We start from the raw sequence: 27,366 nt of genomic DNA on the forward strand, positions 1-27,366 counted from the left end.
TCGGGAATAGTGTGTGTTCACTTCATCACTGTGCCGTGAATAACGAGAGAGATTACTTTACCAATGCTTTTTATTCTCACATATGAAAGAGTACATTTTTTCTTGCATTGGTCCTTGTGAAAGCTCTCTTCACATCAATACTCAGATCAGTTGCTAACACCAATGTTGCATTCCAAATTGGCTTGATAAGTGATTGTACAAACCTATTAAGCATACATAGTTGCTACATATAAATCTCTGGGGTTACTGGAAATTTGTCCTTGTACATATTGAAGACCAGACTGGGCATCAAGTAATCAAATCCTGCTAGTGCAGCACTCTCCTGAATCACTTTGCATGTTTCCCCCCTCCCCCCCAAAAAGAGAGACATTCCTGTATTATGTTCTTAGTCACTGGGCATTCCAATTTAGTTCCAGTAAATGGCTGTTGCTACACAGGGTGTACAAGTGGTTCATCCAGAATCCCAAGCACGAAAGAGGGGGGGGGGGGGGGGGGGGGGGTGCAGGTAAAAGGTGTTTCCAAATATTTGGGGGGTTTTGGATAAATCACTGGTACTACCAAAAGTAGACCATGAAATTTCTGCCCGATGATGGAACCCAGACCTTATTTATAGGGATACACCTCATTGAAGGTCCCATGGTGTACTACCTCTGCTATTTAAACTGCATGAATGCTTTCTCAGCATAGTATACCCTATATCTTGGAACCTGTTCTAAACACTCTGCTAATGTGTGTGCTCATTTGAATCTCTTAACCCTTCGAAGTGGAGTGTGGTAACTGTGCCCTTTAGGAGTTTTGGAAACTGCTGCATTAGAAAGAAAAAAAAAAGTGGGTGTGTTGGTACATGTGGGATTGAGAGAGCTCTCAGCATTTGCATTTTCTGCAGTGGGGAGACCAATGACCCCCCCCCCCCCCCAACATATCCATATATTTCAAAAGAACATTAACAGAGTGAGGTGTACAGCATTTGGATATGTATGTCAATGTTCACCTAGCTTCCCAGTTGGAAATAATTCCATTTGCATCCAGTATTTAAGTACAGCCATCTTCATTGCGGTAAAATATGCATTGCACTGTTACATATGTCCTGTGAAGCGTGGTGATGCAGTAGCTCTACTTCTGTAACATTTCATACTGGTAAGACGAGAGCATTTGATGTTCAAAAATTGCAGTTGATGAGGTTTGCAACCATCCGATGGAGAAAGGAACTGCTTTTCAGATTATGACCTAGATATTTCACAGCTATGTGAAATACATTCATGTGTTTCACATAACTATCAAAAACAGTTAATACAGACAAGTGAGACTGAAAATACATCATCTCTTCATGTAACAAAACTATTTACAGTCTGGATTTTTATATTAGGCATTTGGAATCTTTGTGCTGCAATGCTGAAACCATTTATCATAAATATGGGAATGAGAAAAGATCACAGTGATAACAAAAAATAATACTTTTAAATATATACTGCAATAACAGAAGTGCATATAATATTTACATGTGGTAAATCAGGTCAATCCTGATTCTGCCCAACGTTTAGCCCTCTGAATCCCCTCAATGGTTTGGTCGAGCTACACAAATTTCCCCCAAATTATCGTTTGACTTTAAAAATGTGCTGCGCTAAAACAGTACATAAATGCCATTGACAAGCAGCACCTTTTGCAACATATGTGCACCTGCGGTGTATCCTACAAAAAATTCTACTTCACTGTACAACACCAACGTCTACAATTTAACCTGTGTACAAAACACACATATTTCTCCACATATGCACAATGTAGGTGCAACCTTATGTTGTCTAAAATTTTTCACACAGTTTTTACTGTTTAGTGATAATACCTGAATGACTAAGCTGTCCAAAACTTTTACCTGCCAAAGTTGGAGAAACATTTAACTCAAAAAGCTAAACCACATATGAATAATGATATGACTGATGACACAAGTGCATAAAATATCAAGGACTAATCCTTATTGTACTTGTAAACAATAAGTGCAAACATAATTGTGTCATATAGTATTTATAATATTCCTAGCTATCCATGACTGGTGCTAGCAGAAGACATAACTTCGCCTAATTTCTATTCGTTACCACTGTCCCAATACACCACACACATATGATGACTGCTATTGCTCCTTTGTGGTGGCAGAGTGCAAATTATCAGTCTATGTGCCTGTTTTGGTACATATATACCACATATACTGTTACTAGCATGCACAACATATGACCTGCACCTATTTTTATAAATACCCATTGAACATATCATCTGTAATTCACAAAACACATTCATCCATTCATTCAAAGATATAATAGGCAGTAACATGAAAAACAATAAGACAACTAAAGCATATGTCGGCAAACATTCTACCTTGCTGCAGTATAATGTAGTATTAGAGGTACGACAGAGTATTCAAAAAAATAAATAGTGAACACAGTGCCCTGGAAACACCCTGGCAGTGTCCAGATTGTATATCAAGTATTCCAGTGATTTACACTACAGTTTACATGTCGCCTTCAGAGACTTTGGAATGCGTATATCACTCTCACTGCTTAAACTGATTTCACTCAGAATCACTTTGAATATGGTGTGTGATTAACAAGCATTAAGCTTAATCACATGATAGAATAACAGCTCCAGTACACGCAGTTTATGATTTGTCACAGAGCACATTTCAGCAGCACTGATAGCTTGCTTGTCACACAGCATAACAGAGAAGCATGTCTGGCAATACGTTAAGTATACCTTCAACAAATAATGTGATTAAATGCTTCATGGTTCTTAAGCCAGTTATTTTAATGGTATGTATTATAAATATATATATATATATATATGAATGCTTACAAGTGGTTTCCTTTTTTACAGATCATTCACAATATTTTGAAATTGTTTTCATGTGCACCAATTTAATCAGTGACTTGACTAGACTGTGCATGATTATTACAGCATAACCAAAAGAAGTAGGAACCATTCTCAAAGATGATATTGGAAGAAAACTTTTCGTAGATGAATTCAAGTTGCCTATTACTGTGACTAAGGCTCCTATCCCCCCACACCCCCAACAAAAAGAAAAGAAAAAGGTAAAAAAATGTGAAGTAGATTTACATGAGGAAAGTAAAAGTGTGCTCATACATCATCAGTTTCTGTGTAAAGTCATACAGTGATGCTTGAAAACTTGTACAATGAATTCTTGGGAATACCACCTATACAGTTCCTCCAAGTGGCACCTAAAGCCATACTTGTACACATTTAACATTCATCCCCCAACTATACAAAACATTACAAGTTTTGGAGTGTTGATACATATATCATAACCATAAGGCAATGCTATTTCGAGAAGGTCAAACGATGACCTTATGCATTAACAGCTACAGCATTGCAAAAGCTGTAGTACAAGATATGATCTACATCTGTGCAGTACAGTTATTATATGTGTTCACAAAATATCCTTAACACAGATGTACATCTGAAGATCCCAACTTCGGAGACATTGCAAGTAGGGCTACTTAAAACGTCAGCCTGCCCATGTACACAAGTTAAACCATGCTGCTGGGTGCTCGGTTAGATATACACCAAATGCAATAAACTTTGTGGTGGCCCTTGGACATGTGCAGTCATAGGAATGTTTTCACTTGAAACCATAACACTGAATTGCAACTACTACCATATATTGTTTCCATAGGGATGTGCTACTAATAAGTATATAAGAGCTGCAAATTTGACATATCTAAAAGAATTCAACGGGCAACAAAATAGTCTACTTCTCCTGAGAAGTGGGTATTACTCTTCAGAGGCCAACAATATGATTGTTTCTGATGCATCTACAAAAAATCTCCTCCAACATTTTTAAAACGTGGTAGACACTGAAATGGAAAATGTGTGCATTCGCAAAGTCATAATCCAGCGAGCAATCTGAACAATGTTTCTCAGAGCACTGTAGTGCGGATTCTCCAAGATTATAACTTCTGATGCTAACACATGCCCTTACTGCAGAGCAGAGAGCTGCAGGACGACGATGACGACACAGTGACACAGCTGTGCTGTAGCTAAAGTAACATTGCCGATGTTTCTTTAATATTGTTGGGTCTCCTGGCAGTTACCTACCATCCAATAACGGAGTAGTACAGATGGCTGTAAAGAACTTTTCATTTTCAGTGTGGTCATGCAAAAATGCGCTCATCATATTTTAAAGCTAGGACCTGAACCCGTAATCGTGCCACCATGCCAGCAGTGTGTGATAAATTGCTGTATAACATCTGTCATTTCGTCATTAGGGTCAGAATTAAGGTAAATTATTTCCGATTTCAGCATTAAGTGATCATACCACAATAATGCGTGAGCGGCAAGCATGCTTTCTTTCTCGGAGACTCTCGCTTTCATGTGGCGGCTGCGGACGTCTCCCTCCAATTGCGGCAGGTCGCAAGTTCATGCCCAGATTCTGTACGCCCTTGGCAATGCGTGAAAGTGGTGAGAGAACAAGATCCTTCTTTATGACTATAGGCGAGGACAATGGGTTGGGAAGGCCCAAAGCAGGTGGGAGAGAAAAGTCCTGGATGGCACTCTCGCTGTGCGACATTTTCATCTTGCCAGACAGTCCTTCTGCATCGCGCGGAGAATCTTCTTGTACTAGCAAGTGCGACACTTCGCAAGACGAAGATGCTATAGGTACCGACGGTCGTACATCTAGAGCTTCGGATGACCGAGAGAGCTTGCGCGTCACAGATCGGGATGCGATACTCACTTCTGTTGCTGGCCGTAACACCTCGCTGCTGCTGATCTGTATTTGTGGAGCGTCTAGTGAGCCTTCCTGTGACCCCATGCGCTGTCGTAAGTGCTGGCGAAGTGAGGCGCGTTTCATAGCATCTATGACAAAGTCATCCACATCTATATGGCTACGAGGGCCTCGCTGCGAATCGTCCTCTCTGTCAGCACCCTGCTCTGCGTCTGAACTCTTTAAACTAGGGCTGGTAGCTAGGATCCCACAACTTTCCAGCAAGGAATCTTGGTTAAGAGCAGTGCCAGAGGCAGAGTGATCCAAGGCATCAGAAACATCGTCTAGGTCACTGCATTCGGAATAATCTGAGCTCAGCGTTCTGTCACTGACGTGAGTAGGCAGATTTGAAGAACCATGTTTCTTGAGCCATCGGATGGAGTCATCTTCGGAGTCAGATGAGCTGTCCACTTGGAAAGAGGCTCGTTGCTGCGAGAGGAAACGTTTTTGAAGTCCACTCGCGCTGACCAAACAAATGCTAATTCTACGTAAAGTCCGTTGAAACCTCTTAAAAAAAAGAGAGAGAAAGCAGTGATTTGAGGTGTGACACATATTACACCCTCATTTCTTAAATTTAAATTGCTAACCAGACAGTTATGGTATAACACAATGCTTAATTTAGATAGTAGTATTCACTTTCGTAGCTCTTAATTCTGTCCATTCACTCGGAGCGATCACTTCATCAATTTAATGTAATGTGTCTTCGAGGATGCCAGTAAAAACGAAGCACAAGAGGAAAGGTACTCACGACCGCTGGCGATGCTTCAGAGACCACTCCAAGTGTGGCTGCTGCACCAAGGTTTCCGTTCCCAGGTCTTTTGCTGAAGCCTCGTACACCGCGGATTGGATTGAGCTTGGCAAACTGGGAGGTGACGTTACTCAAAGCCCGCGAGCCAACGTTGACAAAGGCCATGAGCTGACCTTCAGAAATATTTCGAGGCATGGATGTCAAACAAGGAAGCTCGAGCTGGAACGGTGCAAAGCCTCCCGGCCTCCCACCGTTGCGGAAGCCACTTAGGTTTCCCTGGATAAAAGGCAGCTTGCTACGGCGCCTTTCAAGCTTCCCCTCAAACATGGGCACGTTGAGCAATTTAACGCTCAGTGCCACTTTGAAAGATTCACAGATCGCCTTAAGAGATTCTGAAAAGAGAGCGTCGAAGCAGGGGAATTTACTTTCAGCATCGATACCGCAGCTAATACCGGCGAGTTGACAAAGCACGTCAGAGATACGAGCTGCTATGATGCACATTGTAGCTTTTGTAGGCTTAAAAGATAAGACACGCTAAAACGATGCATCTCTTATTAAGCGGAAGAATTCTAAGCACAATTTATATTTTAACCAAATATCGCGCTAAAGGCTGCCCACAATCTGAAGACATGCTTACCAATTGTCTCCTCCTCACCACTTATAGGGACGGCCATATTATTGAAAAAGCGTGTGTTCGTTGACCGAAACATGTGGAAATACCCAGTTTGACCATTCACAACGTAATGGAACCGAACACAGTAGTGCTTTGACTTGAAAAGGGAAGGCTCGGGCCCTGCAGACACAGTGCACAAGATGAGCAACAAAAGCTAATATAAAAGGCTGAAAAGTCGGACTGCATGTAGGATCTCCTACCTAATTCAATCTTCTCAAGATCTTCTAGGAAGACTTTCTGATATTTTGTTATTCGGTCAGTTTGATCGTCGTACCTAAAAATGACACACGCAAAGTTAGCTGGCATGTAGAAACACATGAAAGGTTGAAGCTCCTAAATCTCTTTGAATTTTAGATGCTCTAAGGTTGAACTTGATCACAGTCATCTTTTCGGTTTGCCGAACTTACTCTGCTACGTAGTAGGAATCTTTTGTTAGCACCAGGATAGAATCCATATCACTTTGGCCAGGATCACCAGTCCTGTGAGGCAAGTAAGCAGTTTACTATTCATGTGCTGTGCTGGAATGCTGAATAGTTGAATAATATACTTACACAGGGTCCGCATCAATGAGTGCCCAGCCACCGAGCACAACTTCACTTTCGGGAATGAGTATTTTTTTGCAGTGGTCAATTAGCTGTTTCACGTGCTCATGGTGTTCTTGATCTTGGATGTCCATGACAGGGTCATTGTCCTCTTGCTCGGGACTCACAGCCATGAAATCCTCCGTTACAGGATTACCGAGCATGATATCGATGGTAGCTTGTCTGTAGGCATCTTTAAACCGGTTTACGTAGTATCTGAAAGGAAGAGACGCAGAATTTTTTTACACGGGGGGCAGCAATTTAAGGAAACGTGACACAATCTGTGCTGACAGATGCAGTAGGACGACAAGGTAGCAAGAAAACAGTAGAAAAGTTTTTCATGAGAACATAGTGTTGCACAAAAATATGTAATCAAAAGCAACAGTTTTTACCCTTATTAGTGCAAATTTAACTGAGCTCGAGCATTACTTGATCTTTTTAACCTGAGGTCGAGAACATGACAACTCAAAGGAACTCCAAGAAATAAGCAGTAAGTGTGGTATTTAACCCAGTTTAATATAATAAGAGCCCTTGTGTTCTCATGAGTTCTTTGCGCTAGAAAAGAGAGCGAGAGAAAATCAGCAAATTGTCCTCTGTTTTTGAAGTTTCAGCTGAGAAGCAGCAGCAAAAAAAATAGTGCCTCCACTGTCTCCATGTGAGGCCTTGTCTATAGAAAGAAAAAAACCCTATATATACAGGGTGTCCGGCGAAAATACCGCGGCTGAATAATTCGTCAACAGGTGGCGCTATCGAAGAAGTTTCTTTTTGGTAAAGATCCTTGGGACATCGTCCATGAACTGAGTAGTGGCGGCTCATTTGCATATGCTCGCTAATTAGATAAGCATCTTAACTTTTAAGTTTTACTTTGCACGCTTAAGGAACCTCTGTTTTATGCATCGGGACCTTCAGCGAAAACTATTGCACGAAAAAAAACGCATCGACACTTAGCGATTTTTTCGAGTAATTAATCGGTTTCGGTTTGCATATTTCTTGCGCGGAGCAACGCATCAATGCAAGATGAAAGATGAAAGTCTTGGCGAAAGTCAATGCGCTCTTTGGATCAGCTATCCGGTTGTCAATTTCGTGTTCATCCGCCTGCATGGCACAAAGGGGTTGACGGAAGATTAGGAATCGGTGGGACACCCTGTGTCCCACCGAAAAAGGGCCAGGGGCTAAAGAAAAAACAGAGTGCTCTACACAAATGGAACCAACTGTACGTGCTTAACAGTTGTGTGGTCTATCAAAAAATATTTTTTTAATCGCCCCTTGTCAATTAATTAGCGATAATTAACTTTCTAACTTTTTGATTATTGGTTTTAGCTCTGAGGAAGTTGTAGTACATGTCGAAAAACACGCAACTGAAGTGCTTCGAGGTTGCTATGGCTTGTGGTTTTGTTTTTAAGCGGTTTTAAAACTTGGTTTCAGAAGGCGCGCGCACCACAGAGCGCTCCCCATAATTCGGCGCCCGCGCGCGACGATTGCAGTGCACTCTGATAGGTGTGCCGTGAAACAGGTGAAATATCTTCCTCTTGTGTCACGTGGCCCAAGGATGGTCTCCAAGCGCTAATCTCAAGGTCAATGTCCGCCGGAGGGCGCTGGAATCGTCGCGCGCGGGTGCCGGATTGTGGGCAGCGATCTGCGGTCCACCCGGAATCTGAAACCAACTTTTCAACCCAGGAAAAAACGAAACCACAAGCCATAGCGACCTCAAACCACTTCAGTTGTGTCTTTTTCGACATGTACTACAACTTCCTCATTGACATCTGAGAGCTAAAACTGATAATTAAAAAGTTAGAAAATTAATTATCGCTAACTAATTGACAAGGGGCAATGAAAAAAATATTTTTGGATAGACCACACAACTGCCAAGCACGTATAGTTGGTTCCATTTGTGTAGAGTACTCCATTTTTTTCTTCAGCCCCTGGCCCTTTTTCGATGGAACACCCTGCGTATATCGCCATATATATATATATATATCATGTGCTCATAAGTTGATCGTGCACTCCCAATCGAGGACAGCTGTTTCGTTCTACTTGGAACTTGTCAGCCCGGCGCACTGACGAGTTCCAAGTGGAATAAAACAGCTGTCCTCGGCTGGGAGTGCACGATCAAGTTATAAACATATGCTCAATGCACAGCCACAGAGCTTCGGCTATTTTTCCTTTGTATATAAATATATACTGCAATCGTATTTTTATTCGCGATGTATTAATTTTCACAAATCGCGCATTCAGTTATTTGCGAAGTTATTCGCGGGTGTTTGATTTTGTGATTCCAGGACTGTTTCCTTCTGCGGGATAAACGTCAAGCTATGTTCGCGAGTACAATTTTTCGGGATTTTTTGCATATATATATATATATAGAGAGAGAGAGAGAGATAGGGGAGAAAAGACACCAGAGACTGAAGTAGGGAGTGGGGGAAAGTTATTTATTAAGCTGGCATTTAAACTAAGAGTCTGGGGAAGTCTACGTTTCGGCGGAAGCTCCGCCTTCTTCGGGACTGAGACGAAAATCTATGTACAAAAGAGCTTCCGCCGAAACGTAGACTTCCCCAGACCCTTCGTTTAAATGCCAGCTTAATAAATAACTTTCCCCCACTCCCTACTTCAGTCTCTGGTGTCTTTTCTCCCCTATCTATATACAACATCCTGGTCGTTCGAACCTCCATTTTGTAGCGTATATATATATAGCAAAAGGGGTAGCAATGTATGGCTATGCATCCAGATTGGAATATACTGTGACTTGCTTGCATTTCTTCTGCTTTTCTCATTATTTTTTCAGACAAAAAGTGCCAACACAACTTCAAAATGTCAATTATAAGAAACCTGTTTGCTGAATTGTAGCCGTCTTTCATCATTCCGGCCAAACGACGAGACCCCGTACGTGTAAAATCTCCCTGTAAGAGAGAGACAAGATCAGAAAAATTAACCAATGCTTCCTTCTAACACATTCAACACTAACTGGGCGAGAGACAAAACCTATTCCACTAGAATACCGCCAACCACTCTCGAAGTAGCAGTTAAACACTGTACCTTCAGCGCTGCTGTCCCTGCATACTGCCGACTAATTATATCCCCATTATTAGCCCACAGCATCTGAAACACACGTCTGCAGGCAGTTGGCAGCACACCCTCTGGAGGAAGTAACCCAAGCCTGATAAACTGCAAGGGAAATATTTTAGATCACCGCTTTCATCTTCCACGTCTTAGTGCTTATCAAAAAAGAAAAAATACAGATAAAATGGTTAAAAAGCAAGCGAGCTGGTGGCTAAGATCCATGACGAAAACCCGAGACTGGGAAAAGACGAAAAACAGAGAGACTTGAGACTCTGTGTTGTGTCGTCTGTTTTTCGTCTTTTCCCAGTCTCGGGTTTTCGTCATAGAAAAAAATACTGCATCATGCACACAAAAAGCAGCGTTTACATAAGCATTACCTGAGTATCCATTGCTGTTTTTGCAATAGCAGTTTGCACAATGTTGGTCCTATCCAAGCAGTCAATGCAGTTAACTCTGAACACCCCTCTCTGGTCACAAATCAACCCTTGCTGATCCAGCCTAAAACGCAAATGTCACTTAGTAATGTCTCTGAAAATTTTCGAGAGACAACACGGTACGTTGAAGAAGGCTTATGAGACTGTACCAGCAGTAGCGCATGTCACGTATGATGTCCTTGACGTTTTCTATGAGGATGGACACGTTTTCAAACCGCATGCCCCGACTGCAAGTACGAAGTGATGACAACATGATCAGAGAGTTGGCGTTACTTCTATAAGCCACAAGTTCCTAAAATTCATACGCACCAGTACTCATGAAAATCAAATGTTACATATGTCAGATCTGGACAGTCAAAGTTCAAGACATGATTGAGATATGTGTCAGAGATGACTTTCTCCTTTCCACTTTGTTCCACGAGATTAATTATGACTTGGCTGCCATATATGGCCAGTTGTTCTGTGAAGTGTTTCTCGAACGCATGGTTAGTTTCCTCTTCATCTGAAACACACGTGGTATCTTCCATTAATGGGTTTGCCTAGTCTTTGGTACCTTTCTGTATATGCTGACATGAAATCTGGTACCTCCAAGGTTGGTACCTCTGGTTTCAAGCAGCTACAGGTATACATTTAATTTCGTTGCAGGATAGATAGTCTGAGCAGTACACAGCACAGCAAATTGTCTAGAAGGCCAAGGCACATAGGATAAAAAAGACATACATAACACATCTATCTTCGCTGGATGCACAAATATAACTTTGGAACTATCTGTCTTGAAAATGGTGACGGACGGCCCATAGGCTTCAAAGTTGCATTAAGCAATAATGCACCATTATTTGTAATATGCCATTACAGTATGATTAGAGGCTAAAGTTTTGGGTTTTACCCGATTCTTCCCCGAATTTGCACCCTGAATTGAAGGTTGCCTCTTTAGGGTGAAACCCGATTTTTACCCCGCAAATTGCCCTCACTGGGATGTCTGTAGGAATGCACTAACTTACTTGTTTGGCAGCAAATGCAGTTCCATCACCGTTTGGACCAAACCACTACTGTTAGTTTGAGTAATTGAGCCCAATTTCTCCCCGAATTTAGCATACTGGAAGTTTTTTCGCCCGAATTTGCATGAATTTAGTGCACACGTTTATGTACCCGATTTTTACCCCCCGAATTTAGCAAAAAATATTTCCCGAAAACTTCAGGCTCTACCCATAGGCTTCAAAGTTGCATTAAGCAATAATGCACCATTATTTGTAATATGCCACTACAGTATGATGTATAACAACATTGTCTATATCATAACATTTCTTGCAGAGAAGAAAGAATATTCACTAACTGCGTATCCAAACCACAACCCGAATACAGTCAAATTTGTTACAGTTGACCATCCATCCATCCAAACATACATCCAAAAATACAATAAACACAAACCTCGATCAAGCCGAGGAGGAGGCCTGTACTTGTAGCCAGGCTGACTCCAGAACACTGGGACTGAACCACGAATTTGAACAAATGATACTATGTGGTGGCCGTGTTCAAATATCTGCTCCGTTTCAACATAGTTTGCACATTTGCCATTTTCGTCCACCCCTCGTCGTTTGTAGCGAGTTCCGGCACGATGTTTGCTTCTACGAGATATTAGTGTCATGGTGTACTCCTTCCCTGAACGTAGTGCAGGAGGATTCACATCAAACCAAACCCCAGAGCTGTCATGACCGAGTGTGGCTTCATGTGTGCTGTCATCAGCTGCATCTATGAAACAGCGTTCAACTTGCACAAAACCCTGAATAATGGGCAGTATCCAGTGGTCGACACTGGGGTCCTGAAACAGATATGATGGTAGGCTAAATAAACAAATTAAACGCAGCACCACAAATGTATCAAAAGATTGCACTACACGATGTTTTAAGCGTACTTTGGAAATCGGACCCAAAAACGTCTGCATCAGAATTTAAACACTCGTAATTTTATTTCTGGTTGTGTCATGTCTAAGTTAACCGGTTTATCACCTTTAGCTCAATGAGATCACTTAGCATCTCCTTGTTCCAGAAGAATCGGTCATCGACACGTTTCCAGAGTGGCATATTCATGATGTACGATGAATTGTGTGCTTGATTATGCTGTCTTTGAAGGGAATTCGTGAGGTCTCCACACAAGGAGAAATAAAAGGAGTCGGTGTCATTAAACATCTTCGCAAGCTCCTGTAAAAACAAATTGAGAATCAGCACATCTGGTGTCTTGCATCTGCAGTGTAGCCATGACCGCATGTAACACTACACATCAACACTCTAAATACTGTCCCGAGATCCAGTGCTTGGAAACAATTCTTTCATTTGCTGATAATTTAAAAGCACGAAAACATGCTTTGTCTCAACATATGTTTTTCCAGAGTTAGGTATAATTTGTAGGGCTGTGCAAATAATTATTTTAAAACCGAAGCAAATATGTTTTAAAAATTTGAATTGGCTGTTTATTAATATAAAGTCATGTAAAGTACCGAACACGTGCAGATCCATAGCAGTCTGCTAGTAATGGGATTACATATATTTTACATAGGCAATTTCACTTGCACCAGCATGAAGAAAACAACTCAAAAACAATCAAACGACTACAAAACAGCACAAGCAGCACTAAAACACCTAAGTTAAACACTTTTGGGAGGAAAGTGCCACCTGATTTGGGCAAATCTAATAGAGCCATTCAATGCAAAGCCTAGTGAGGGCAGGTCTAAAGTTGCATGCTCTTTTCATGGCTAAAGGAAGAGAATTCCAGATCTTAACTCCTTGAAACTCCACAGACCTTCGACCATATACGTTATTAATCTTCCTGAGATTAGACTTTAAACTCCCTTCTGTTCTCCCTGGTCGATCTCAATTTGGTATGTAACGAGTGAACCGAAAATGAAAAATTACGTTTGACAATACATGCATAAGTAAAGCTGTGTGTTGTTTAACAACATACTCAAAATTAACTTTTAAGTTTAGAAATAAGTCCAATAAAGGTGGTTCTTAAATGCCATGATTTGTAGACATCTTTTCTCTAGCCTAAGAATAGGCTCAACATAGGGCTGGTAACACTGGCTTCATGATTCTGAACAGTAAATTAAATACAAATGACCTAGTGTGAAATAAATACCAGTGAGGTACACTAATAGAGAACAGTTCTCTATCAAGTAAGAGCATGGAGCAGGCTTTGAAAAGTTTTTGGCAAACATGTTGAATGTAAGTCCTCCAGTGAAGATGTTTGTCCGTAATTATACCAAGTTATCAAACTTTATCAACCTGCTGTATAAGTTTACCGTCAATATTGAGATTAAATATAAAGCTTCATAATTTAGACCATGTACTTTCATTTTGTTTCATTTAAACTATTCATTAATGTATTGTAAATCTTCTTATCTTATCTTCAGCATACGATCGAATTTGTGAGACACTTGCGCCAGGCATAAAGAAACTAGTGTCATCAGCATACATTACACATGTGGAATTTTTTTGCCCACTCAGAAGATCGTTAATACATAAAGAAAATAATATTGGTGCTAAAACAACAGTTCAATAGTCCAATACCCGAAGCAAATACTAAGTGAATAGTTATGTAACTGAAGTGAACAAGAAGAAAACAGTTAAAAGCCTTAACCAAGCAGGTATGCAGCATATCCACATGATATATGCATATGGTTCTTCGTATGAAGCACTTAACTTTATACCCTCTCTTTTAGCGGTTTTGCACTTACGAGTGCAGCTTCAGAATTATTCTAAATATATTCGGCTTGGAAGAGACATCGCTTCAATTCTAAATTCAAATATACAGGGTGTTTCTTTGTTTGTTTTTAGCATTTACAGAATTTTTATAAAAAAGCTATAAGGGCAGCATAGATGTCATTTTTGCAGTTGAGTTCCACGGACAGGCGGACATCCTCTGGAAGAGAGCATGTATCTACGCAATGGCTAATTACCTGAAATTCATTAACTAACTCTTTAATTAGGGAATTTCAGGCAAAAGTGAAATAAATGAAGTGAAAAGATTTAACACTCGATTCTGAATTGAAGCCAAACATACACTTAGTCGCTTCGGTATTTGAAAAATACCAATATTCGCACAGCCCTTGTAATTAGTAAGTAAGAAGAGCATTACTCACATCTAAAACACGCCTTTCGTACTTTTCTTTCTCCTTGTTTTCTTTCTGGAATGACTAAAATGGGAACCAGGGTCAGTTACCTGTATAACAGTACTGCCAAGGAATTCTGGTTGAAAAGAATAAAAAAGGCATGCTTTGAGTGACTTGAAGACATACCGTATGCAGAACACATAGTACATCAAGAAGGCAGACAACAACATACACATACTGTGTACTTTGTTGTTCTGACTTCCAATAAGCACAAACATGTATGTTGTTTAAGGGCATACTTTTCGTGGTTTGACTTGAGAAGTGGCGGTTTTGATTGTATTCCAGGTCTTCTGTAAGGCTTTTTGCTGGAACTCAGATGCTGGGCTGCGTTCGGGACGTCGATAGTTTGGATTGTGCTTTTTGCAAGGCTATGTGTGAGAAAAAACGCTCAGCATGAATACAAAAAGAGAGTCAAAAGAAGAGAGGATTTGCCATACCTCAAGATCGAAATCGGGTGCTTCGTGCTGGCATAGTGGAATCAGTGTCACCTTGTTAATCTTGTAAACCTCATGGTTTCCAGGGAGACAGCCAATCAGGCTAAGCTGCCTGATAACCACCAGTCTTTTGTCTGAATCTATGTAAGAAATGCAGAAAAAGCCATCTTTAATTTAAATTTAAAATTACCCGAGTCTTCATTGAACAACAATTGATGATCAGGCATACTTTTTTTGGTCCAGCAATAATGTGATATATTTCTGATGATACACATTAGCACCATGCAGTGCCAGTGGTGTAAAGTTCTGCCTTTCTGTGCTGCGCCACAGGGGCCCGATGGCATTGAAGAGGGGGGAATGAGGCATCAAAAAAGGCTGTGCAGAGCCTCAGAATTTACACGCATGATAAAAGTAAGTCAAATCAGAAAAAAATATTTCTGAAATTGTTATGTCCAAAGCGGTCTGAAGAGGCCAGTGTTCATCACACATTGTTTTATGTGAGAATAAGTTTATGTGTGTAATACTCATGTAGCATGACTGCAATTTAGCTATGAGAATATCACTCTGAAAGAATGACAAGGGTGGAGGTATCCTGTTGTAGTTTACCTGGATGTGCTTGAAATTTTCCAATGACTCCATATATTGTTCCCAAACAAACAGGATCGGTTAGCTCGTGAAGTTCTGACACTGCATGTCATTTCACGTTGAAAACAGGTGGAGACATGAAAAAAAGAAAAGACAGGTGATGTGGAATACATATGCGACTCCACTTTATTCTGAAATACACATCCATCAGGTATCACATTCTACGGACACACAATCGCTATACTCGCGCTACGGGTGACTAACAAACATGAGACACTTATTCATACGCCAATTTAATCACCACAGGCGTAATTTTTGAAGTTTACGAAATAACGTTACATGAACAGTGCCATACTTATAAGGTTCAAATGTCCTAATGGTGAAACCATGTTACGTTTCCCAGAACGTTACAAAGTTGCGGAAGTTGAACGGAATCGCACAAAGCTGCCATTCGGATCGATAAACACGATGGTGGAACCAGAGAAACTGTGTTGCGAAAGAAATAGTCGTTACTTGTTCATATTGTGATCTCCTATATGTACGCCGTCATGGAAACAGAATCTTGTGGGTGTATGTACGTAACACACGTGATGGTAGCCTTACAACGTCTTAACGGAAGTCACACACAGCATGACACATTGAATGAATGTATGTACGTGTACTCATTCACAATTTGCATTATTGTGCGAAATACACAAGAGGAATTACAGTTTTCGTTTCGTCATATCAGCCTTACTAGACATTCGCTGTTGAAATAAACATACAAAGCGACTTACATTTTCTAGGCTCCAGTTTACCATCAATACGGCTACACCACAAAGTGTATTCCCCATCTACGATCACATAGTACTCTGGTGTCATTAAAATCTCCATGATCTCAGATTGCTTTAAATATGGTGGAAGTAAAAAGACCAGTGGTGACTTTTCCCTTTAAATGATCATACTTTAACCACCGTTTACCACACGCCCATACGTCAAAGCACCATGATCGCTACTGGAAAGGGAAAAGTACATAAACAAAAGGAGAACTGGCGGTGGGCGGTGGCACTGGTAGGCATCATCATTTAACATCACCAGTCAACTGAAAAAAAATTTAATGTGTCAGCAAGACGCTTCGCTACCGCAAAAACTTTATTAAAGTCCTTCAAGTAAGCAAGAAATTGTAAAAATCGTATAAATCATATATGGATGCTACAATGGTACGGTGGCGCCATGAGTGGCGCAAAGGGATGAACAACCTTTTTATCCACATCACGTCCAATCCAATCCGGAACGCCATGTTTGTGCGATGTTGCGGTGATCACATTATGCGAGTTTGACTTCTTACATAGCGTTTCTTTTCAACTTCGTAAACTTCTGAACGCGCAAACATGTACGAACAAGAAGAAGGTATAGAACACTTTTGCTAGACTTTGCGAAAATTTCAGTTTCATAGTAACGTTCGTGTTCTGGTGACTGTGCGTGATGTTCTCATTCAGCTGCTGGTCTTTGTTTATTAGAAGTTAGTCGACTTACGTTTATAAAATAACATATCATACTGAAACGGGTAACCTCTCATTCATCAAATCTTAGTCAGCATAACACAGCTGAATCTTGCTGTATTCCCCGTCCTCCACTAAGAATAGTAGTACTGACACTGTCAGCATAACGACGTAGGGGATACGTTCTCGTGCTGGAAGGTTACTGTCATGTAGACACATTTTTTTGTATACTTCTTTTCAATATTTTTGCTGTTAGTGCTGCTATGTTTGTACTGTTTTGTGGCACCTCTGGGTTCAATAGCACAAACACTACGTTGCTTACTACGTTACTTACACTAACGTTGCAGTGGTAGGGTGCTTGATACTAAAATATGGTGGGAAATTATAGTCACAAGCAAAGCAGAAACATGACGTAAGTATTGGGCTCATGAACCTGGAACTTTTGGGCTGGTGCCTTGCTTCTCAGCAAATATATTCTTTGCGAAAAAAACCCCGATGTACTATTGTGCCACTTTTTCAGTAACCCCGCAAGGGATAGTAATTCTTATTGGTGGTGGTACGTTCCTTGAACTATACGGACAATGCAGTGCACACCCAAATGGTGTACGCTCTTTTTGTATGGTGGCTCCTCTGAACTTACTATTATAGAGAAACGCAATTTTAGACTGTATTCCTCTGTAATTCATGCGCAGATCCATATGCTGAAGATGACTCTGAAGAAATCACTCCTGACCTCTGGCAAGAAGCCTGTTGGATTGTCATCAGTGCTTATTTTGATGAGAAGGGCCTTGTACGACAACAGTTGGATTCGTTTGACGAATTTATTCAGATGTCTGTTCAGAGGATTGTTGAGGACACACCACAGATTGATCTTCAAGCTGAGGCACAGCACTCATCTGGCGAAATCGAAAATCCGGTATGTAAGAACATTCGCCACAGCTGTTCAGAGTTTTGGCGTTTCCAAAAGACATAACCAGGTTGGTGATAAACTATGACAACCTTATGCTGAATGAATTGAGGGTTTGAAGGCATTCCTCAATCTTTACGACATGATGAAGCACTCATCTGGGTATTACGTGTTGTCCTCAAGGTCAAGACTTGGTGTAATGTGTACCAGCTTGCTTGCGGTTTGACATTATGCTAATTTAGAATTTCGATTAAAATGGGCGTGATTTTTATGTGGCTCTCTCGTTTCAAACAGCCAAGGTATTTACTCAAGTTTGAGCAGATCTACCTGTCTAAACCAACTCACTGGGAGAAAGATGGAGCACCCAGTCCCATGATGCCTAACGAGGCTAGGCTAAGAAACCTCACGTATGTAAAAGTGATCTTGTATATCTGTCACGAGGCTTTTACTTCAGTCACTTCTTAGTTCTGAGCTGATGTGTGTCAGTTGTTTGCATTCTTGCAATATGTCTACTGTAGATATTCTGCACCACTGTATGTGGATATAACAAAGACCGTCATCAAAGAGAATGAAGATCCCATCGAAACGCAGCACCAGAAGACGTTCATTGGCAAGATTCCGATTATGTTGAGATCGACATATTGTCTCCTAAACAACTTGACAGACCGTGATCTCAGTGAATTGAACGAATGCCCTCTCGATCCTGGCGGCTATTTTATTATCAACGGTTCAGAAAAGGTGCGTACCTCTCCGTCTGAGCGATGTTGTTTTATGCACGCGTGGACATAAGGCTGGTGGTTGTGTTTCTAGGTGCTGATTGCTCAGGAAAAAATGGCAACAAACACGGTCTATGTCTTCCAAATGAAAGATTCGAAATATGCCTACAAGGCAGAATGTCGCTCGTGTCTCGAGCACTCGTCAAGACCTACAAGTACCCTCTGGGTGAATATGCTTGCGAGGGGTGGCCAGGTAACGTGACTTTCAAGTCTTTTGTCTTGTCACATTATAACTAGGGGGTGACCTTATCGGGTTAAATGTCTTTCTCAGATTTGGGGAGGTAAAAAATGGGGCGCTATTTTTAAATCTGTAATTCGGGGAGAAATCGGGCGATAATTGTGCCTTCGGGTGTTATCGGGTGTTTTTGTTTCTTCTCTCGTCTATTAAGTCATTTCCTAATCTTTTTCTCCGTTCGTTTTTTATTTTATTTGCGGAATCGTGACCTTCCAGCGGTAATCCCCAAAGGCGTAGACAGTGTCGACACACATGGGTGCATTGCTGGGAACGTAAGTGACCCATTCTTACATGCGTCACACGTGGCGACCTTTGTTCGTCTTCATTGGAAACGTCACTTGAGGATTTCATAGTGACTGGAATTCGGGGAGAAATCGGGTTTAGCCTGAATTGGTCGGAGGTCAGTTCAGGGGGGAATAACCGGGCGGAATCGGGTTTAACCCGGAAAAGTCACTCCCTAATTATAACCTGTCTGTTTTACTATATATAGTTTCAAATTTTGGAATGTCCGTTTAATAGGCCACTTTAGCAAACAACTATGAAACTATGACACTGGACAAATTCGTAACCATAAGAGTTTGTACTAACATGTTTCTACAAGACATAGTGCAGTGTTCATTCACAAATATCCGGGACCAATACCTATCAGGTTTGCGTGCATTACAAAGCTAGGCGTTGTGCTCGTGGGTCGGAGTACGTGCAATATCTTGGTGAATTTACCACTTGTTTATCGTATTCTAGGCCGATAAACAGGTGGTGTAGCATATGCAACAGGATACGGACACCGATGCGTCAGTTCGAGATGGTAGATCACTGCTACGCCATATAGTATGTAATCAGCATCATAGTTGCTGGCATCAGATTTCCGAGATGTTATATCAACATAAGCAGTTCACAAATGTGTAGTACGTATTAATTATGCGAGTAAATATGGTAGATGGCCTCGTGAACAGCATTATTGGCAGTAAGCGACAAGAAAAGGGAAATATCTATTGTTGACACAAATTTCGACACGTATGGTTTCATTTAACCACTGTTTTCTGTTTCTCTCTCTATTTTCAGATTTGCGTAAGTGGCATCTGTGCAAACATGCATGCATTTGAATGTGTACATTGGTGTAGGCAGTGTTGATAGAACTTTGATTTTTTTGTTTGCTGTACAGTTTCTTACAGCGCAACCTTATCATACTCAAATTACTTATACAGCGTCATTAAAAAAAATAAAAAGAAGACTGCTTTGAGCCAGATATTTTAGAAATTTGGGTAGTGGGTCAAAAATTTTGGGATGACAGGACGTACTCTAGGTAGCAGTTGCAACCTTGTTAGTTAACTACCTCAGTTACTGTAATAACTTTCTTTCCAAAATAATAATTTGTTGTGCAGACAACAACGTCGAAATGCAAGTTTGGTGGGTGACGGTAATTCAGTTCACCTAAACACATTTCATTGACACCAGGCCTACCTTTCAAATTACCAGCAAAGGTAGCTGAGGTCTGAGGCCTTGATGACCTTCCTCAACAAGAGCTGCTTTTAGAAAATTTATCTAGTGCATCTGTTAATGAGTTACAAGGTATCATGTGAAAATATTAGTATGTTTATCAGGATTAGGAATCTACATGTAGTTTTGTCTTGCTGTGCCAATTTTTTAACTCTTGGAGAAGCGTTCTAATGGTTTTGAATCAGCCCTCTACATATAGCAGTGGCATCTTTTGTGGTGATATTGGTAGTGATTTCATCGTTATAATGTAGCTAATTGCAGATTATTCTCGCACTTTCAATAAACGTCTGTTTATGTCAGATGGTGCATGAAATAGCTCAGGTGGTACTGTGTACTACAGCTGAATCAATGAGTTTCACTGTTTTGCAGGGTGTAAGGAAGAGTGCCATCGGACAAAGGATCATTGCAATCCTACCATACATCAAACAGGAAATTCCTATCATGATTGTATTCAGAGCCCTAGGCTTTGTGGCAGACAGGGATATCTTGGAGCACATCATCTACGACTTTGAAGATCCCGAAATGATGGAAATGGTAAAAAGAAACCATGGGACGCAAAGTGCCATTTATTGCTCATTCATAGAGCCTGAAGTTTTCGGGAAATATTTTTTTCTAAATTCGGGTGGTAAAAATCGGGTAAATGAACATGTGCACTAAATTCATGCGAATTCGGGTGAAAAAAACTTCCATTACGCTAAAATCTGGGGGAAATCGGGCTCAGTTATTCAAACTAACTGTAGCGGTTTGATACAAACGGTGATGTAACTGAATTTTTCTGCCAAACAAGTAAGTTGGTGCATTCCTACAGACATCCCAGAGAGGGCAATTTGCCTGGTAAAAATCGGGTTTCACCCTAAAGAGGCAAGTTTCAATTCGGGGTGCAAATTCGGGGAAGACTTGGGTAAAACCCTAAAACTTCAGGCTCTAGTCATTCAGCCTGTTATTGTCCGACAGGTACACCTTACATCGAGTTGTATTTCGCGTGTAATCAAAATGTGGTTCCTTGCAGGTGAAACCATCCCTAGATGAGGCCTTTGTGATACAGGAGCAAAATGTCGCGTTGAACTTCATTGGTTCTCGTGGTGCCCGTCCTGGCGTGACGAAAGAAAAGCGTATCAAATACTCTAGGGAAATCCTTCAGAAAGAAATGCTGCCACATGTTGGCGTAAGCGATTTCTGTGAAACAAAGAAAGCCTATTACCTCGGGTAACGCTGTATTCCACTCTGCTAAACATAGTTTGCTTAAAGGTACTATAAAGCAGTCGAGGTCGAACCTATGCAATCAGCATGACGTGAGAGTGCTAGACTCAAAGGTTCAGCACAACAAGTAATATGCGCAGGAGTTTACTCTAAGTATTTTTAATTGGTAAATAAAAACGCAGTCAAGAATGTCGGGGCGACGCCTCGTGGGAAGAAGTCCTCAATTTGTCAAGCAACCCTGTAAACAAGGAGACCGATAAACAGATGGCTTTCCTGTTGGGATTTGCAAATACTACCTTTTGAGAAAATGTAATTTGTGTGAAATAAAATACACAAAAGCCGAATCTTGCACTCAGTAGCGAAATGTCTATACCTGGGCCTTGTTTGAGCACCGTGGCGCTGCTATCGTACGTCGCTCTGTTTGGCCCAGAGTCTTGCGCACAAGACATTTTCACCGCCGTACTTGGTGGAGTTGGCGTTTCGTCGGTCTGCTTCGCCACAGTGTTGCCAGTAGATTTAAATTTGCATTTTTTCGGGAGCTATAACGTCTATGTGAGAACATTTTGCTACATTTTACTCCCGAGGACGTACACAATTCGGGGCACACAAAACATGAGGTTGCACCTCGACTGCTTTATAGTACCTTTAAGATCGAAGAAGTGCATTGCCCTTAGCTTGCACGTTTGTGCTGTAGGTACATGGTGCATAGGCTCCTGCTCGCTGCACTTGGCCGTCGGGAACTGGACGATCGAGATCACTACGGAAACAAGCGACTCGATCTTGCTGGGCCCCTCATGGCATTCCTGTTCAGGGGGTGAGTTCCTCTGGAACCAATTCATCCATCAGGAAACGTGAATGTGACTTTACCTATGTTGTGAATTGCCTTTGGATGCAGCCCAGATAATATTGATACGTTTTTGCAGCCTTTTCCGTAACCTCACAAAAGAAGTCCGGATGTATGCGCAGAAGTTCATTGATCGTGGCAAGGATTTTAACCTCGAACTTGCCATCAAAACTCGCATTATTACGGATGGCTTGCGTTACTCTTTGGCTACAGGAAATTGGGGCGATCAGAAGAAGGCCCATCAGGCAAGGGCTGGCGTGTCTCAGGTAGGACGGACCTCGTATTCTACAGTGACGTAGAACAGTATTTTAAGACTGATTTCACGTACGTAGGTGTTGAACCGTCTCACATACGCTTCAACTCTGTCCCATCTTCGAAGAGTGAATTCACCTATTGGCCGTGATGGCAAACTGGCGAAACCTCGTCAGCTGCATAACACTTTATGGGGAATGATCTGTCCAGCCGAGACTCCTGAGGTCAGCATCAAGATCAGATACATTTCATTGCATTGCGGTGCATTCGGACGATTTGCTTGCGCTTGGGCTTTTTTTTTTACTACTGGGCAGGAAGGAATAACGATATCCGTTTCGTCTAGGGTCACGCCGTGGGTCTGGTGAAGAACCTCGCCCTGATGTCGTACATCTCTGTCGGATCCCAGCCATCTCCCATCCTTGAGTTCTTGGAGGAGTGGAGCATGGAGAATCTGGAAGAAATTGCCCCGTCAGCTATTGCTGAGGCTACAAAGATCTTCGTCAACGGTTGCTGGGTCGGCATCCATCGTGACCCCGATCAACTGATGAACACGCTGCGCAAACTTCGACGTCAGATGGACATTATCGTGTCTGAAGTGTCGATGGTGCGAGACATCCGTGACCGTGAAATCCGTATCTACACCGACGCGGGGCGCATCTGTCGGCCTCTGCTTATTGTCGAAGACCAGAAGCTGCTTCTGAAACGACGTCACATTGACAGCTTGAAAGAACGAGAGTACAACAATTACAGCTGGCAGGACTTAGTGGCTAGTGGTGTGGTGGAGTACATAGACACTCTGGAAGAGGAAACGGTGATGCTTTCCATGACGCCCGATGACCTGCAGGACAAGGGTGTTGCTTACTGTTCGACCTACACGCATTGTGAGATTCACCCCTCCATGATCCTCGGGGTGTGTGCTTCCATCATTCCATTTCCTGATCACAACCAGTCTCCCCGTAATACATACCAGTCTGCTATGGGTAAGCAGGCTATGGGCATCTACATCACCAACTTCCACGTACGCATGGACACGTTGGCTCACGTGCTCTATTATCCCCACAAACCTCTGACAACTACGCGCTCCATGGAGTACCTGCGTTTCCGAGAGTTGCCGGCCGGTATCAACTCCATTGTTGCTATCATGTCATACACTGGCTACAACCAGGAAGATTCCATCATCGTTAATGCGTCGGCTGTCGACCGGGGATTTTTCAGGTGAGCTTTATGGGTGCCAAGAATGGAGTTATGGGGGGCAAAAGAGGCTGTCAGCTCCCCCCTCCTCACTGGGATGGATAAACTTATAATGTTGACCGTGAAAGTGGCAAAAAAATTGGCTTTCCCTCTGCCAGTGAGGCAGTCATTCTGCTCCTCTGTTGAGGGCACATGAATGGAACTAAAAACGTAACAAATATTCCTCTATCCTCTCAGGTCAGTGTTTTACCGGTCATACAAGGACTCTGAATGCAAACGTGTGGGTGATCAAGAAGAACAATTTGAGAAACCAACAAGGGAAACATGCCAAGGTAGAGCAGCCTGAGAGCTGACTAGCTGTGCTAAACAAACATTTATTTAATTGTGCATTAACTGTGTACCTTCTTTGTGTTGCAGGCATGAGAAACGCTATTTATGACAAGCTGGATGATGATGGTATCATTGCTCCAGGCACAAGGGTATCTGGTGATGATGTGATCATCGGGAAGACTATAACCCTCCCAGAAAATGATGATGATGTAAGCACCTCAAGCAAAATTTATACCAGGGACCCACATAGAGCATAACTTTTATTCATACAATGCTGGTGCAGCATTTGTTTGTAAGTTGCTGCATACACATGCCTTTTTGTGGATTGTACATATATGCTCCTCCTAAAGTGGCATGCCGTTTTTGTCAGATATTTGATATTGAAATCCTTATTGGTTCATTGGTGACAGTAGTCTGACTTCCATAAAATACAGCCTGACGAATTACCTCGTCAGAATGTATCATTGATGCTGTTGACATACTGTTGTGTTCTGAAAATTTCTTTTGATGCAGCTGGAGAGCACTAATCGCCGGTTCACAAAGAGGGATGCAAGTACTTTCCTTCGAAACAGCGAAACTGGCATTGTAGATCAAGTGATGCTGACCGTAAATGCGGAAGGGTACAAATTCTGCAAGATTCGTGTCCGCTCTGTGAGAATTCCACAAATAGGGGATAAGTTTGCCAGTCGCCACGGTCAAAAAGGCACATGTGGTATCACCTACCGGCAAGAGGTAAATTGCTAATATTCCATGTCTCATACGTGTCATTGATACTTCTGCGTATTTCTGTTTGTCGTGTGGGAAATTGACATTTTATATTATCTACCGATTTTGAATTGATTAAGGGGTTTTTGGCACTCCTAGCCTGCCTTTACTAGCTTGTCGCCTTAGATTCGAGAAAATACGATATTTTGAGGGGTGGCATTGACCCTCTCACATGCATACATAATATTTTTAGGATATGCCCTTCACTGCTGAAGGCCTGACCCCTGACATCATCATCAACCCACATGCCATCCCTTCCCGTATGACAATCGGTCACTTGATTGAGTGCCTGCAAGGGAAGGTTTCAGCCAACAAGGGTGAAATTGGTGATGCCACACCCTTTAATGACTCTGTAAACGTACAAAAGATCTCGAACCTCCTGCAAGAGTATGGGTATCATCTCAGAGGAAATGAGGTAAACTAGACCCATTCCGCAACGTTTGGATTTGTGCTGTGTGTGCTGACGTCTCTTTCTGTTCCTCTTATGCAGGTGATGTACAACGGACACACCGGGCGCAAAGTGAACGCTCAGATCTTTCTGGGTCCCACTTATTACCAGCGTCTGAAGCACATGGTGGACGACAAAATCCACTCCAGAGCACGAGGTCCCGTGCAGATTTTAGTCAGACAACCTATGGAAGGTAGAGCAAGGTAGAAGCCGTTTTCTGTGTTACAAACCGCGTTTGGTGAGGAATGTACTGGAGAGCGTGAAAAACTGGTTACCTTCGGCCATTGACAGGGATGGCGGCCTGCGTTTTGGTGAAATGGAGCGAGATTGCCAAATATCTCACGGAGCTGCCCAATTCCTACGGGAGCGACTGTTTGAGGTGTCGGACCCTTATCGGGCTCACATCTGCAACCTTTGTGGCCTCCTCGCAATCGCCAACCTGCGCAACAACACGTTTGAGTGCAAAGGCTGCCGTAATAAGACTCAGGTGTGTGTCCATTTTTGTTCGCTTTGCAGGGTTTCTAGACGAGCTTTAAGCTGATATATCTGTCTGCTTCTTCTTTCAGATTTCTCAAATCTGCCTTCCGTACGCGTGTAAACTTTTGTTCCAAGAACTGATGTCCATGTCCATAGCACCTCGCATTATGGTGACTTGAGCAAAAATGCCTCTTTTGGCTATTGTTGTCAAATAAATACGTTTTTATCATAAAGTTTGGCCGGCATGAACATAGCTAGGGTATCTTTTAGAGGGTGGGGGGGTAAGCCTGTTGAGCCACCCTTACAATATTGATTGCACAATCATGTCTGGCTGGCCTAGGGTGCTTACCAGATATATAACGCTACCTTACACGCACTGCTTTCAGTTTCCACAAATGTGAGACTCGCTTACAGTGACTATTACTTGCAACCACATCAAGCGCCAATGAAGCCAGCGTGTGTAAACAAGAAGTTTCTTGGAGAGACGCTGAATGCCCGTTCTGAATATGTAAGCATCTTGGAGAGAACATGTCCCTGAGTTTGGGGAAATAATTTAGGAGACAACTATAGTTAAGGAACTCAAGTTCTCACAGTTCCTTAACTGTGGTCTTCTAAATTATTTGCCCAAACTCAGGAACATGTTCTCTCCATACACACACCAGCTAGCTCACCTCTTGTTCCTTTCTTCATTAATTAAGCAGCCTGGTTTGTTTTAAACGTGAGTAGCTTTCTTTAACTGCTATTTTGTTCTTGTAATCATAGTTGCAGTGCAGGATCACACAGCACAGTGACACACATACAGAGTGAAGCTGTTGTAGTTCACATTTCTCATGCCCAGAAATGTTTGCAACATTCTGTGGTAATGTTGCCAGTTCCCTTTTAATGGTGAACATTAAGCAAATGTAGGGCATTCAAGCGACTTTCTTTCATCATTTACAAAAACCATGTCTTGACCCTGTGCAGGGTGTCGAAGGGGCGATCGATAGCACACATTGTAGAGGGGAAACGTAGACGAATTTGTATGGCTGCTGTCACCCCCCACCCCCGCGAGAAAAAAATGATTGAGCAGAGTTATGAAGGTTTTTGAGGCATTCATCCCTGTCCACACTGTTCACCAGCTAACACCAACTGTCTGTGTTGTTGTGTGTCTCTCGATCTACCCTGGTCATGCTAAGTTGCCAACTAGCCCAACTTTCCATCCTATGCCAACAGAAAGCTTCTGAGTCACAAAAATGTAGGCAGTTTCATCTGCAAAGATCAAACCTCTACTCTTTGCTTGCTATTGATTGATATCTCCAGCCCCAACTCAAAAATGCAGGTCTTTGAAAAAAAAAACATCAGTTTTTCCTCCAAGTGGTAGCATACAAGCTCCACAAAACATGATAGCTTGATCTTCTTGTCTTCAACCTACCTTTTGCCATCTGTATCAACATGAAGTTCCAACATGCACCAAGAAGGGGGAGGGTGGGAAGTGCACTCCATCCCTCCCCCTTGAGAATGTTGTGGAGTGGTTGATTT

The 27,366-nt window shown here is 42.0% G+C and overlaps 2 protein-coding genes across 2 annotated transcripts; one reads left to right on the plus strand and one right to left on the minus strand.

The window, feature by feature from the left end:
• Positions 1 to 1,026: 1,026 nt before the first annotated feature.
• Positions 1,027 to 16,431, minus strand: LOC135377512 (phosphatidylinositide phosphatase SAC2-like). The gene is made up of 18 exons (XM_064609983.1): positions 16,222 to 16,431; positions 15,467 to 15,547; positions 14,864 to 15,000; positions 14,666 to 14,794; positions 14,397 to 14,450; positions 12,268 to 12,459; positions 11,690 to 12,080; positions 10,571 to 10,763; positions 10,411 to 10,488; positions 10,205 to 10,325; positions 9,804 to 9,932; positions 9,597 to 9,667; positions 6,741 to 6,986; positions 6,597 to 6,668; positions 6,390 to 6,463; positions 6,154 to 6,309; positions 5,517 to 5,908; positions 1,027 to 5,197 (listed from the first exon to the last, which is right to left on the minus strand). The coding sequence occupies exons 1-18, from the start codon at positions 16,316 to 16,318 to the stop codon at positions 4,316 to 4,318; spliced, it is 3,495 nt and encodes a 1,164-aa protein (XP_064466053.1). The 5' UTR covers positions 16,319 to 16,431; the 3' UTR covers positions 1,027 to 4,315.
• A 255-nt stretch (positions 16,432 to 16,686) lies between these two features.
• On the plus strand, positions 16,687 to 26,081 carry LOC135377514 (DNA-directed RNA polymerase II subunit RPB2). The gene is made up of 18 exons (XM_064609985.1): positions 16,687 to 16,834; positions 17,619 to 17,842; positions 18,128 to 18,240; positions 18,352 to 18,571; positions 18,644 to 18,802; positions 20,711 to 20,875; positions 21,351 to 21,547; positions 22,236 to 22,355; positions 22,465 to 22,651; positions 22,718 to 22,861; positions 22,981 to 23,852; positions 24,066 to 24,160; positions 24,246 to 24,367; positions 24,672 to 24,890; positions 25,117 to 25,338; positions 25,414 to 25,574; positions 25,663 to 25,858; positions 25,938 to 26,081. The coding sequence occupies exons 1-18, from the start codon at positions 16,816 to 16,818 to the stop codon at positions 26,025 to 26,027; spliced, it is 3,525 nt and encodes a 1,174-aa protein (XP_064466055.1). The 5' UTR covers positions 16,687 to 16,815; the 3' UTR covers positions 26,028 to 26,081.
• Positions 26,082 to 27,366: the final 1,285 nt, after the last annotated feature.

This window comes from Ornithodoros turicata, chromosome 1 (genome assembly GCF_037126465.1).
Source record: "Ornithodoros turicata isolate Travis chromosome 1, ASM3712646v1, whole genome shotgun sequence".
NCBI lineage: Eukaryota > Metazoa > Arthropoda > Arachnida > Ixodida > Argasidae > Ornithodoros > Ornithodoros turicata.

Excerpts from the sequence above, each read along its gene's own strand:
- LOC135377512 (XM_064609983.1), bottom strand. The coding sequence starts at position 16,318 with ATGGAGATTTTAATGACACCAGAGTACTATGTGATCGTAGATGGGGAA. Across the intron at positions 15,548-16,221 it reads TAAACTGGAGCCTAGAAAAT|TGTCAGAACTTCACGAGCTA; the intron begins GTAAGTCGCTTT and ends AATGACATGCAG. Across the intron at positions 6,987-9,596 it reads GGCTACAATTCAGCAAACAG|ATACTACGTAAACCGGTTTA; the intron begins GTTTCTTATAAT and ends TCTTCCTTTCAG.
- LOC135377514 (XM_064609985.1), top strand. Across the intron at positions 18,572-18,643 it reads TTATCAACGGTTCAGAAAAG|GTGCTGATTGCTCAGGAAAA; the intron begins GTGCGTACCTCT and ends TTGTGTTTCTAG. Across the intron at positions 22,862-22,980 it reads GTCCAGCCGAGACTCCTGAG|GGTCACGCCGTGGGTCTGGT; the intron begins GTCAGCATCAAG and ends CGTTTCGTCTAG.